The sequence below is a fragment of the Pogona vitticeps genome, chromosome 3, assembly GCF_051106095.1.
Source record: "Pogona vitticeps strain Pit_001003342236 chromosome 3, PviZW2.1, whole genome shotgun sequence".
In the NCBI taxonomy this organism is placed as follows: domain Eukaryota; kingdom Metazoa; phylum Chordata; class Lepidosauria; order Squamata; family Agamidae; genus Pogona; species Pogona vitticeps.
This window is the reverse complement of record NC_135785.1, coordinates 231064455-231078002: the sequence shown is the minus strand read 5'-3', so window position 1 is coordinate 231078002 and position 13548 is coordinate 231064455. Positions and strand designations below refer to the sequence as shown.

Below are 13548 nucleotides of genomic sequence, written 5' to 3'. Positions count from 1 at the left end.
TTACCTCCACATTGGGAGTAGACAATAATTTGCATCAGCTCCCTATGGAACCATCACTGGATCATGTCGGTCTTGTGAGATGACCCATAAATACCAAAATGATGCCTTCAGCTCATAAAGGCAGGTAAAATTCCCCAAACACATCAAAACAGCTGCAATTCTGCACTTGATACTTAGCCAGAGTTCAGAAAAGTTACTTGCTCCTACTAGAACTCCCTTCTTTTGCAGGCACCCTGGGACTTTGTAGATTGGCCAAGGACACACAGACTGGCTCTTCTGGGATGCACAATGGGGAACTGAACGCCTAACTTCTGGCTCTACAGCCAGAGACCTAATTCACTGCCATCATCTTTTGCATCTGTGTTGACTCATCAGATATAAACACAGTGCAAATGTACAAGATGGCCTACAATTCCTTTATTCTTTTTATTTAAATGTCCTTTTTGTTCTCAAATCATATACAGAAAAAATGCAGGGCGCAAAAAGACCTCCACAGAAAGATGAGAGAATTGAAGATTAACTGAAGAACATATTGGAAAAATCTCAGCATTAACTTTAATAAAATATGGTCAGATGTCCAGTTAGACTCTACACAGAATTCTCAAAGAGTCAAAGATTCATAAAGTCCTTAAACCACAAATTAAAGGGGGTGGGCACTGATTTTCTAATGTTGCAATATCAGCTACTTAGGCACAATTCAACTTCCATTAAACCTAACGAATACTCAGTGTTCACTGAGGCCAGGAATTGTATTCCACAATCCAGAGGGCAGGGGATCGCTAGTACTGTAAATGGTACACAACAGTCATCAGAGCTTGAAAGTGCCACTTTTTGAACTACAACTTTTAAAATCCTACATTCACTGGCTGGAGAATTCTGGCAATTGTTGTACAAAAAATATTGTTTTCAAGTTCTAGACACTGTACAAACTGTCCGGGTAACATCCAATGTGACATCAATGCATGGAGAAGCTGGTGTGCAAGTGCTGGCAAAAAAAAAGTAGGCTGAATGTGCCTTAGATCTAGGACTGTGAAACTACTAAAAAGACACATCCAGCTGACTCACCATCACTGCCATTTGGAGTTTTCCCAAGAGTGTTATGTCACATACATCACACTTTAGTAATAGCAAGTTGAGAAAATCCTCTTTTGAGTTTCATGCAGGGGCTTCCTGATTACCTAGTCTGCTAGCTTCCAGTATGTGTTTGTACATATGTACAGTAGGATACTGCATGACAAAGAAAGGCCGCTTAGAAGTCTTCCTTTGTCCAAGCAGCTGCAAAAGATCATAGAATTGGAAGGGGTTTAGAGGCCACCGTGTCCAGCCCCCAGCTCAATGCTGGATCTACAGTGCAGGATGTGCCCTCCAGGCTCTACTTCCAGAAAAGAGTTCACCAGCCCTCAGGGTTAGGCTTTTCTCTTAACAATTATGCAAAATCTGCATCTCTGCAATTTCCACCCAACAATCTTTGTCCTGCAAGACAGAACAAACCTGCTCTGTCCACTGAGGGAAAAGCCCTTCAGAACTACTGCTATTACTCCCCTCCAGCCTTTCCTTTCCAGGTTCTTTGGCTGCATGCACCTCTCTCTTGATCCTCCGGCCAAAAGTGGTAGGCAGCCAAAGAATAGGGTTTTACTAGCACTTTTTAGTCTCCCACTACCTGGCTACAGATAGACCAGTACAACTGTTGCATAACTTATCATTCCATTATTACATGCTACATTATTCACTGACTAATTCTGCTGGACACTGAAATTTAAATGCTTAACATAATTTTCCAATGCTGTAGCTAATTCAAATGAAACAGCAGAATTTATGAGCCTTCAATTTTGTTAAGCTGGATGTACTGCATATACATTGCCACGTCTTTTTCCTTTTTTTAACCTTGGACAAGCTAGCATTTATGGCACAGGTTTCTGGGTTTCTCAAGAAAAGAGATCAGATACACAAATCACGAGATGCATTGGAAGTTAAAAAATTAGGCACCTTCATGTTCAAAATGTGAAAAACCAACAAAGTAGCTAAGTGCTTCTGTATTCTTGCACATTTCAACCCCCATAACTATTTATAGACCAGTAACCAATAAATTTTAACTTAAAATTTGGGGGTGAAAAGGTATTTAAAAATTAGAGTCCTCTTTTGCCTATTAGGCAGGGATGATGAGCCCTCTTTTGCTCATCATCCCTGCCTAATAATGGCAGCTGTAGTCCAGCCCATCTAGGGGACACCAGGTTGGAGAAAATTAAACTAGGACAATGAGTATGGGGTGTGAGAGCAAAAGAAATCAGATGAAGATAATTTACAGTTTTACCTTCCGGGTTTAATTCACAAAATGAAAGACATTCTCTTAAAGAGAGATTCCTTCCTGGAACATTGGTCAAAATCACACGACAGCCCTCAGATCACAAGGCAAGCAAATAGTAATCCTGCCTTGCTGGGGTTCAAAGAGTTTCTATTAAACTGAACCAGAAATAGGTTTGCCTAGATAAGTTTTTACAGTAACAGGAAACTGAAGAACCACATCTTTCAGTCTGTGGAATTAATGGAGAAATGTGTTGTTCTAACGCCAAGGTCTTAAGAACTATGTGCTTTACGGAACAAGGAAAATCCTGAACGAGGAAACACCTATCCAGCCATCTTAACTAGTACTGGCAGAAATCCAATAATGTGGCACCAACCAACTGAATTCTAACGTCTCTATTCAGTTGTGCTTTACAGGTATATGGAGCCCACACATGTTGAGGGGAACACACTAGCTTCCTTGCCACTTGTTTAATTGTTTTTAAGTGATCACCTAAACAAGGAAAGGGGGTTGTACCTGGGTAGCCTCTCTATATGATTCAGAACCCTAATTTGGGGAGGTTCTGACTCAAATGGAGAGACTAATTGGCTACAACAGCCTTTCTCTTTCTCTCTTCAGATAGTTGCTCTTCACAATTATATATCATGATGACAGAAGCGGCAGTGCTAGCATGCCCCCCTCAACATGTTTGGGCTCTACATGCTCTAAAAGCTTGACTGTATAAGGCTTACATTCCATAATTCCATGCAGCACATTTTGTTTTAGAAGAAAAATTAGTATATTAAGCCATTGGCTGTTGTAACATTTAAATTTACATTATATCATACTAAATGTCCATCAGCAGCAGATGCCTAGATCTTTAGTAGGGGTTACAAAGCTTTAGGGGTGAGTTGGCTGGATAGTTCAGTGGTTTAAGAGGTTGGGAGTTTAATTCTCCACTGTGTTTCTTGCCTATAGAACCAGCTTGTGTCACTTTGGCAAGCTGCGCAGTCCCAGGACTCCTCTAGAAAAAGGGAACGCTAAATCACTTCTGTGTATTCTCTGCCTGGAAAATCCTAGAAAGAATTGCCAGAAGTCAGAATTCACATGATGACACATGGCTATTTTATTATTACTAGGGGTGATGGACACGTGGTCCTTGCTGAGAAATCCTTGTTCACACAGAGCAGAGTACCCCATGACAGGAATGGAGAAAGTCAGTTTTGCTTTCATGATAACTACTGTATGTCCCTGGGTGTATCACTTACTTCTATTATAGAAAACAAATAGGGGCATGGCTCAATAGAAAGTAGGCTCCAAGACAGAGTCTGAAGAATTTCCTTGTTTGGACTACAGTTCCAAGAATCCTGCTGCCCTCATGACCAAGGATTATGCTTGCTGGGGGATTCTGGAAGTTGCAACCCAGAAAAGAAACTTTTCCGAGCTTTGATCCCATTGGAACGAAAACACATTAATGATCAAAGCTGTACCAGCCATTATACATCACATACAACCAAATTTCTGCAGATATTGCCTGTAACTAAGAGTGGATGTTTCTCTGCTGCCCCCTCCAGCATCTGGTCTAAAATGGGATCTCTAGGCATGTCCAATTTCTGAAAGCCGTCCAGCTACATTAGCATTAGAACAAAAAGTATTGGGGGCATTAGTTCTAAGTTTCATCCTGGACTAATATTCTCATTTAAAATGGAAAGAGACAGCCATCAGAGACCTCTCTCTCTTCAAAGCAGTCTTTTAAACAGGCACAACGTTTATTGATTTTACTGATCTTCTTGTTCCATTTGTGTTTTTTTGCTGATATAATTTTAATGGTGTTGCTGATTTTAGTGATGCTGCGTAGCTAGTGCAAGGACTCAATTTTTGCTGGAAAGAGGGATACAAATATAATAAAAGGATAAATAAATAGTGGGTCAGTGGAACAAAAGCACTGAAATAAGGTGCAGTACCCACAGCTGTCAAGGGGACAGCAGTTCAGGACAGCACATCCAGCAACATTCTGGCATGGTTGCTACAATTGATTCAGTACTATCCTGTAATAAAAAGCTTCTGGACTGTTTCATAGAGAGGGGGAGACACATAAATCATGTCCATCGCCAGTATTGAGCAGCCTCTGGGTCATCTGGAGCAGCAGCTGAAAGGCTCTTCCCCCTCCTCTCCTCTCCCCTCCCTGCCCATCTCACTCACTGCTGGGTTTCACTGGCTGCTGAGATCAAGTCACACAATAAAGTCTGGATGGAACAAACAAGGAAAGTTCCACTGCCAAATTATCCTGCCCATGTGCGTACACGCAATAGACTAGCTTATAGACACTGTTTCATCCAAACAGTTTCCCTTGGCATTGCAAAAGTGAGGTGTCCAATATACCCCAAAACACAGAGTTTGGGGGGAAATTGCTTTTTTGATACCTCTCTCAGAATTCTGCAACCAACAAGCAGGAGGAATTATGGGAGTTGTGATCCAAAAACCTGATTCTTCCAACTGTGGCCACATGTAGGTTGAAGTAAAATGATAAGAAATCAGCTGCATAGACAAAGGAAGCCCTTAGGACATTCCTTTTCATGCAATGAAAAATGGTGCAAAGGTAATAAAGCCAGTAAAAATCACAGAACCCACAATGGTTCTATTATCTTTCCTTACCATGGGTCATTTTCACCAAGCACTGCTACCCAAATCCTAATTTATGTGCATGTAGGGTCATAGCTTGGAAATACTACTTTTTGAATTACAGTTTCCAAAACTGACCAACCGGCATGGCATACAACCATGCTAGCTCAGGAATTCTGGGAACAGTAGTCCAGGAAAGTGACATGTGCTAGGGTTGAGTAGGTCTCACCAGACTCAACCAACCTATCCATTTCCAAGCAAAAGTGCTTCAGAACATGGCCAAAGAGTCCGAAAAACCCACAACAACCATCAGATCCCAGCCGTGAAAGCCTTCAATACAACATCAAAAGTGCTTCAGTTTACAGCTAAAGTTGAAAAGCAGACATTGACCAGTCAGTGACAAACCTAGTCTTGCCAGCTACTTAACATCCACTGAAACCACTGAAGGAAAGCTGCCCACAGCAGTAGCTGCATCTTACTTCAACACTTGTGATGGGATAACATCTTCCGCCTCCCTCAAAGGCAGCAGGCTGACTTAGGAAGTGCAGGGCTGGCTGCCTGGAATACACAGCACATATGACAGTCTTCTTCAAAAAGCTGTAAGGCTTTGACTTGGAAGACAGAGCAACCTTGTTTGCTTCTGCTCCAGAAGATATGACCTTATGCGATGGGTTAAAATTACAAGGAGATTCTGATTAAACTTCACGAAGAACTTCCTGATGGTAAGAACTGTTCACCAAGAGAACTGAAGTTCAACCTCTGAAGGTGCTGGTATTCTTCACTGGATACTTTACCTGTGGATTCCTGTATTGGCAGAGGACTAGACTAGGTGGCCCTTGGGGTCCAATTCTACACTTCTATGATTCTGAAAATCTCCAACAGAGGATTAGAACCATGTGGCGGTTGTTGATGCTCCTAAGTGGCTTGCCCACCTGAAGTGAAGGGTTACATCATAGTGCCTTATGTGTGTGTGTTTTGTGCTGTCAAGTCAGAAATGATTTATAATGCCCCTAATAAGGTTTTCAAGGTAAATTAGATATTTCAGGCATGAGAATCGCTTAAGGAGTGGTTTTACCAGTTCCACTCATGCACTCAGTTTCCATGGCTGAGTGGGGATTTGAATCCTGTTCTCCAGGGTCGTAGTCCATTCCTTTATCCATCACACCACAGTGGGAATTCATTGAGCATTGCAGCTGGCAACAAATGATTTCCTTTGATGTTCACATCACAGTTCCAGCTCCCAACAGAAAACACTGAGATATGTCAGGAACGGTGAGTGATAACACTTTGTATCATGAAATGGAACCAGAGTTTATTGCAAAACTTACTGCCCTTAGAAGTCCTGCATCACAGAGGTGTGGCACTGTCTTAAAAAGTCATTTGAATCATTATTTAAAGAATACTTAGATCTAAGCGGCAGGACCTAGATTGCTGTGGACAATACCTTCATATATACTTGGCAAGATTCCTTAAGAAAAGTAAATGAGAAAAGGATGTACATATTCAGCTGAATCCCATTTACTCACACTTAACGGTAGACCTTCTGAAAGCAGTGAAAGAACTTAGTCATATGTCAAGGAAGTCGCACTGATTTCAGTGGAACTCCTTTAAGCGTGACTAAGTCTGCAACCTACTGGCCAAAATCCAGTGTAAATAGTGTAATTTGCAGGAACTTCTCACTGGCAATTAAGAGCTCGTTGCTTGGACTTTCCAGCATGTACTAATTCAGAAGGCTGGTGTGCGACCAAATTCAAGCAGGGATGTGTTAACTGCCAGCTAGAACCTGTGTTGAGTTACACTTTTGCTTTCCACAGGTGAAACCATGCAATAGGAAAAGCTTCTCTAAGCAACTTAAAACAAGAATAGCATATGATAATATAGAATTGAAATGCTTATTTAGATTGTGACGCAATAGATTATGTAGTTACACTCCCTTATTTGGTACAGTTGCCTAGTGAATCATCTACCTGACCTTAGAAAAACTGAGAAAAAATATGGCAAGACCATTTTTGAAAAAGGCAGTATAAAGTTGAAAGCTGCCATTCTGGAACCCATCAGTGGTCTAAGAGGCAAAAACTGCATTGAGCCCATCACAGAGGAAAGTGTGAGGAGCCCCTCACTTTATTGTGTTTTATCTTTCTCATTACCTGGAGGTGCAACTCGATCCTGATACTTGGGCTCGAACTCACTGACAGTGAGAAGCATGACTTGGATGGTCCCAATGAAAATCCCTGCCAGGCAGCCATAGAAGATGACATAGAAGAGGAGGATCTTAACTGTGAGAAGAGAAGAAACACAAGGGTTAAGGTCAAGTGGTGAGTGATATGACACTGCTTGGGTACACCAAAGTTTTTCAATATAGCTAGCATCCTACCATTAGGGACAGTGAAGCAGCTGCTTCAGATTCTTGGTTATGCACATCATGAAACAGCCATCATTCATAGTTTACTGAATTTGCTTTCATTGTGTTTGTGCTGCCAAGAAAGAGGGGAAGTGCCTCTGAGATTTTTCTGTCTGAGGCTGCTAAATAATTTGACCTTGGCCACCATGTTCCTTGATTTTGCAAAATATAGCATTTGTTATTCTGCCTCAACCAGCAAAATGTTTTGGGCAGGTGCTGGATACATAACACAAGAGACATCAAGAGGAAAATGACAACGACATGTAGGAAAGGGGTTTTTTTTGGGAGGGGGAAAATCTGTTCATTTCTTGCCCTGGAACTTCTCCTTCTAACAATGAGGTTGAGTAGCATATGCCAAGAGGTTACAGGGGGTACAAAGAAACAAGAGGGCATAGGTACAAAAATATATATTGAAGAAACATTCAATTGAAAGGAAGGAAATACAGCTTAATGGGGCTATGAGGTTCAATAAGCACAGAATAAAGTAGGGCAGTCCTGAATTCTATCTGCCCTCCCTAAGGCTTTTTCATCCCTGGTCACATCAACTTCCCTGCTTCCATGCCAAACAATAGTTTTCCTAAGACAGAAGCAGGAAATTTTCAGTCTTGGAATCCTTCAGGTGTAGTGATTTCAACCCCTACTACCCTGTAATGTTCAACACCCGAAAACTTCCAGGTTTTCAAAATCAGAAGATGCCTTCTATCCACTCTTATTTAAAACAATGCTCTTGACAGTCCATGCAGAGTGGATAAAAATAATGTTTTAAAATTAAATTGATGCAAATCACAATTTAAATTAAAAAAATCAAATAAAAAAATTACATTGTCCAAAAAAATTTAAAACATGGTTTAAATCAATTTGATTTAAATCAAATCCACCCTGAATCCATGCAGCCCCCAAAGAATCCTGGGGGAATAAAACTGATTACTGGAGATGTTGTAAGTTGCCCAGCCCAATGTAGGGGTATAGTTGGAAAAGAATATGATTAGGGGGAGGAAAGTAGAGTAATTTCCTTGAAGAGACAGGCAGAATGCTGAGCAGACACACACTGCAGAATTTTGTTACAGCCCCAATTTGCATTGGTTATAAATGCATTAAGTGGCTCACCAGCTGTGAGGCATGTATGTGCTAACCCCAGAAACAAAGGATTTGAACTCTCTCAAGCTCTATTGTAACACACTTTCCAATCTGAGCAGCTTTTCTACTGTTTTAACACTGTATATGAACAAGGTGATCCCGTTCAAGTCACACACACAGGCTGGCTTTACTCAGTCATAATCAGACAGATTAATATTCGAATTACATAAGTGATAAACTGGCTTTTGTTGCTGCTGTTTATGGAACAAAGTGGGGAGAATTAAAACTTTTATTTATGATTAAAACTACTTGACAGAACTGCACAATCTTTGAAATCTGGGTGTATCTGTTACAGAGATTAGCTTTACTGATTAGTCACAGAGTAACAAGCTGTACTACGGATCTGGGGGCAACCCTACTTGTTGGAAAGTCCATTTCTTGATCCACAATTTTCTTAGACAAAGAAAGCCACAGCTACACAGTATGTGAAAAGGGTGGAACCTGTGGGCAAATATTCAGGAATTTAGGTTGTACATTAACCCCTAGGGTGGGAAAACAGGCAATGAAATACAAATAAAGAACCGTTCTCCCCATTACTAGAGGATCATTGAAAGAGAAATCCATCAGTATTTTTTTTTCTTCAAAGGTGGAGACTGGGTGGAAATAGACGCAGAAACGAGCACCACAACCATTTTGGCACTCTGGGAGTTAATGTACTGTTCAGTATCCAGGCAGCCGTTGGCAAATAGCTGTGACGTCAGCCAGATTTGTACATTTTTTCCAGAGTACAGTCATAGGTGGTGCTGTTGTAATGAGCTAAAGAGGAAACCTGTGGGCAGCAAGGTGCTGTGGGTGGGTGGCACATGAGAATTTGTAGGCTTAAGGCCTTTTTTTCCTGAAAAAAAATTGTAAAAGAAATCAAAGACCTCAAGATGACAGAGGTAAATCTAAATTTCCAACCAGGATGTTAATAGTAGTTCGCACACTTAAAGTACGAAGTTCTGTATACCATAAAAGCCTCTGTTCTCACAAGAAAGCATTGGAACCCTTCGGATGATTTCTTCTTCTTTCAATCAATCAGCCTCCTTTATAAGATGTACGTAAGTAAAATCCAGCTGGTCTAACTATTGTGAATGTGACATCATTGTATTCCAGCAGTCTGGGATCTATGGTCTAAAGGACTTTAAATACACAGCTTTCCACTAACGTGACTCTTCCAAATAGCCTGAACTACAACTCCCATCATTCACGCCAACATGAATATGCTAGCTGGTGGTGATAGGAAATACAGTCCACATTTGGAGAGTGCTGAGTTAAGAAAGATGGCTGTACAATATCTTGTGAGGGGGCCTTTTTCACTCCCATTTTGAATGCCTGCAGAGTCTCGTGTATGCTACACATCCTTCTATGGATACCAGGTCATCTCCCGTCCAATAACTGGCTGGCCAGGACTCCTTTTGCATCTGATCTCTCTATCAGATATCGGTTAAAGATTTAAACACAGAAGCTGTGACGTCTCCAAGAGGACATTGGCTGGATTCAGCCCCAAGATGGTGCCAGGTGCAGCTGGCAGCCATTCTCTTCTGTGACTTAAGAGAATGTCTATATCAAAATGTCAACCAGTTCAAAATTCATCTCAATTCTTTTTTTCTCCCTATCCCATAAATGCTATTTTTAAAACTAGCTCTTACTAAATAAAGACAATCTCATTCATTATGAACAATATTTCCCCTCCTTTCCACAGAGCCATTTCCTGCTCTGCCCTCTGTATCACTGGACGTTTCTAAACTTGCAAAAGAGCCGAGAAGCAAATGGAAAATTCTAGATAAGAGGCCAGCTTCTCCAGTGCAAGGATCTATAGAGACACTCAAGATAACTTCTTCAGCTCTCAGCAGGAAAGGGAAGAGATTCAAGGACAGTCTACCCTTTTCTTCAAGGGCAACCTTCTCTAATATGCTTATGGAAAAGGCCCTGGGGCACACTCTGCACCATCCCCTCATAAGGTGGGGCTGTTTGTTGGATGTACCCCTCTATTAAATGGGAAAGGGCTGGAAAATAAATGGCATTGTGCATATAGGCGGGCACATAAGAAGATTAATCCAAATTAAGCTGCCCCAGAGAAGGTTTAGGCAATGGAGTCAATGGCACCTGCTCCAGAGGTCCACCAATTATTTCAAAAGAGACATGCTTGGCAAAATAACAGGAAACATTTGCCCAGATGCTATTGTGTGGTATCAACTAGAAGTTAATATGGAAGACAGAAACACATCCATGTCCTTTGCACTTGAGCCAATCTATGCAATGCAGGGTCCCTGTGATAGACCCAGGAGAAAAAAAAAAGTCTTCATTTTGGAACAAGGATGGAGGGCGACCAGGGAACAAAGCAGGGTGGGGAGAACAGTCGTGAAGAAATTAAGCATTGCTTTGCTTCTGTGTTTGGAATCAGAGATTCATTCAAGTTAGGTTTAGTTGCTAGGAGACAGCCCTCAAGGACTTTTATTATTCCTAAACCTCTCTAGATCTTTCCAACCTGGCCGCTCTCTGTCTGTCTGTCTGGAGCAGGTTCAGGCATTCCCCACTTCACCAAATAAATGTGAGTGAAGGCGTGGAAAAGAAAAAGCCAAGATCCTAAGCAATCGGTGGTCTACACAAAATGAGGGTCGCTCTGTTGCTCACAATTGTCCTTGATGGTGAACCCCACCTTTCCTGGGGATGCCAACCAAGCCTTCCATTACCTCCTTGCTGGAAAGGTGTCACCTTGACTAACCTTGAGCTGTGATGCATTATTAACCCTTTGAAGCTGGCAACCAAATAGGGAAGGCAACCTCTGCTTCTCCTTCCTTTCTCCTTAAAACTCTCTCTCTTGGTCCTGGCCATTTTAGAGGAAGAAAAACAAGTCCCAGGCTGGCTCATCCCCTTCTCAGCTCAGGCCTCTCCTTTGTAGCTGGCCCTGCTAAGAGGTGCCCTTCCTGATAGACACGAAGGCAGCCGCAGTGGCTGCTTGGGCAAGGAGAAACACAGGGCTCAGGGGGAGGAGGAAGAGGAGGAAGAGGGGGTGAGGAGGGCTCGCCTCTCTCTCTCTCTCTCTCTCTCTCTCTCTCTCTCTCTCGCACCTCCCGCCTCACCCTGCCCGCAGTCACGACTCGGGCTTGACTACCTCAGCGCCCTTCAGCACGACCTTTGAAGGCAGTGAGCGGCAGAGAGCGAGCCGACCAACTCTTTTTTAGCGCAGTGGCAACAGGCTGCTGCTTGCGGGGGGGCGGGCGGCGGGAAAAGTCCACGCCGCGGAGGCGCACGAGGGGCTGCTAAGACTGCCACAGCCGTCGCTTTCGCGGCGGCGGGGGGTTTGGAATCAGCCATAGGAAAGAGACGCTTTCTCAACGCGAAATCATAGCGCTCTTTCCTCTCACACACCACACACACACACACTTCAGGCAATCCCCCTCAGGCGGCCACGGTTCGGTTAATGACACCCCGGGAGAAGCTGGCTGGCCGCGTCCCTTCCCTTCTCCTGCCTCCCGCCCCAAACACTCCCGGGCGTTCGGTTCTTTTCTACCCGCTCAAGAGGCCACAGGAGGCGGCTCGGCGGGTGGCGCGCGTCTCCTTTAGCCCCGGCGCCACGAAGAGGGCGAGAAACACCATCTCTACACAAAGCCAGCCCGGAGGGCATAGGGTGGGGGAGGGAGGCCGGAGAGCACAAAGCCAGCCAGGGGACCCGGGGATAGCTCCAGACCCGGCGACGGGTCCCTCGCCCCGCTGCCTGCCTTCTGGTCTTAAGAGGCGATGGTTGTCGCCAAAAGGCTACTACCCTCACGGGTCGGTTTTTTGCGAAGGCGGTCTTCAGACATCAAAGGTGGTGGGTGGGTAAGGGCTCACCATCTCCCCCGGCTATTATTTCCACTCCACTCCGCCCCCCCCCCCCACACACGGCAGATCACCGCACCGATTCCCTGTCCAAGAGGACTACTTACACCAACTGCCGCCGGTCCTTCCTAGGAATTCCTTCTTCTCGGAGTTCCAGATAAATTTCTTCCAGTTGCCATCCCCTTCTTTTGCTTTCCCGCGAGCCATGGGCGAGGATTTGAGTCGGCTGTTGTCTTACCGCAGGAGAAGAAGAATTAAACAAGAGAGAGAAAGATCCTCTTAATAATAGAGAAAAAGACCACTTCTCCTTAAAAAAAAGAGAGAAAGAAAAAGATCGGAATCGTCTTCGGAGCGTGCCCCGGCTACTCCCGCCGATGGACACGGGCGGGCGACGGCCAGAGGAGACGGCAGGTCTTTGTGCGCCGCCGGACTGCGAGTCGGCCGCTCTTCCCAAGGGCGTGGGGGTCTCAAATAATCGTCGCCGAAAGAGAGGGCGAGGCGAAGAGCCGACGAGAGCGAGAGATCTAGAGCAGGCACTCACTCCCTCACTGGGCGGGCTGCACCTGCTCCCAACACCCGGGAAAACGAGGAAGGGGCGGAGAGGGGAGTGGAAGCCCGGAGGGGGAGTGGATGGGTGGGAAGAAGCCAAGCCGGCTCGGCCCAAGGAGAAAAATTAGCTCTGTCCCCTCCCACCTCGGCGGGCTATATGGTCCTAGTCTGGAGACGGGCTCCGCCCCGCGAAATGCCGGTAGCCAATGGGAACGGCCTCTTGCTGGAGTTTTGGGCTTGGTTTTGGAGAGGCGGGGAAGGCGCGTGGGGAGGCTCGAGGCAGGAGGGACGAGGCGTCGGGCAAGCGCTGCGGTGGCCCTTTCGCTCTCGCTCCCGTTCCACCTTTACCGGCCTCTCTTTCTTTCTTTCTTTCTTTCTCTCCCTTCCTCCCCCCCTTCCCTCCCCCCGTCCCTCCCTCTTCTTCCCCCGCCCGCCCCCCCTCTCCGGCTTCTGCACCTGCTTCGTGCTTCACGGGCGCGCGCAGGCGGCGAAGGCGAGAGACCGGCGAGGCCACCTGTAATTCCCTCCGATGCGGGGGGGAGGCAGAGCTGAGCCCTGCAGATAAAAGGAGGGAGGGAGAATGGGATCCGAGGCGGACTCCCGCCGCTCCCTCCGGAACCGAACTCTGCGGCTGAAGAGCGGCAGTCATGTGTGTATGTGTGGTGTGTGTTGGCGGCGGGGAGGGGGAGATCTCATTGAGGTGTGAGGCGGCGGCGAAGAAGATGATGATGGCAGGCAGCCGCCTGGCCCAGAT

The 13548-nt window shown here is 44.9% G+C and overlaps 1 protein-coding gene across 1 annotated transcript in view; it reads right to left on the bottom strand.

Annotated features, from left to right (window-relative positions):
* Positions 1-12666, bottom strand: part of ATP1B1 (ATPase Na+/K+ transporting subunit beta 1) — a 31285-nt gene extending 18619 nt beyond the window's left edge. Inside the window, exons 1-2 of the mRNA XM_020784918.3 lie at positions 12353-12666; positions 7051-7179 (exon numbers count right to left, since the gene is read on the bottom strand). Of these exons, the coding sequence (XP_020640577.3) occupies positions 7051-7179; positions 12353-12452 (229 nt within the window). The 5' untranslated portion in view covers positions 12453-12666. The remainder of the gene's footprint in view (positions 1-7050; positions 7180-12352) is intronic.
* Positions 12667-13548: the final 882 nt, after the last annotated feature.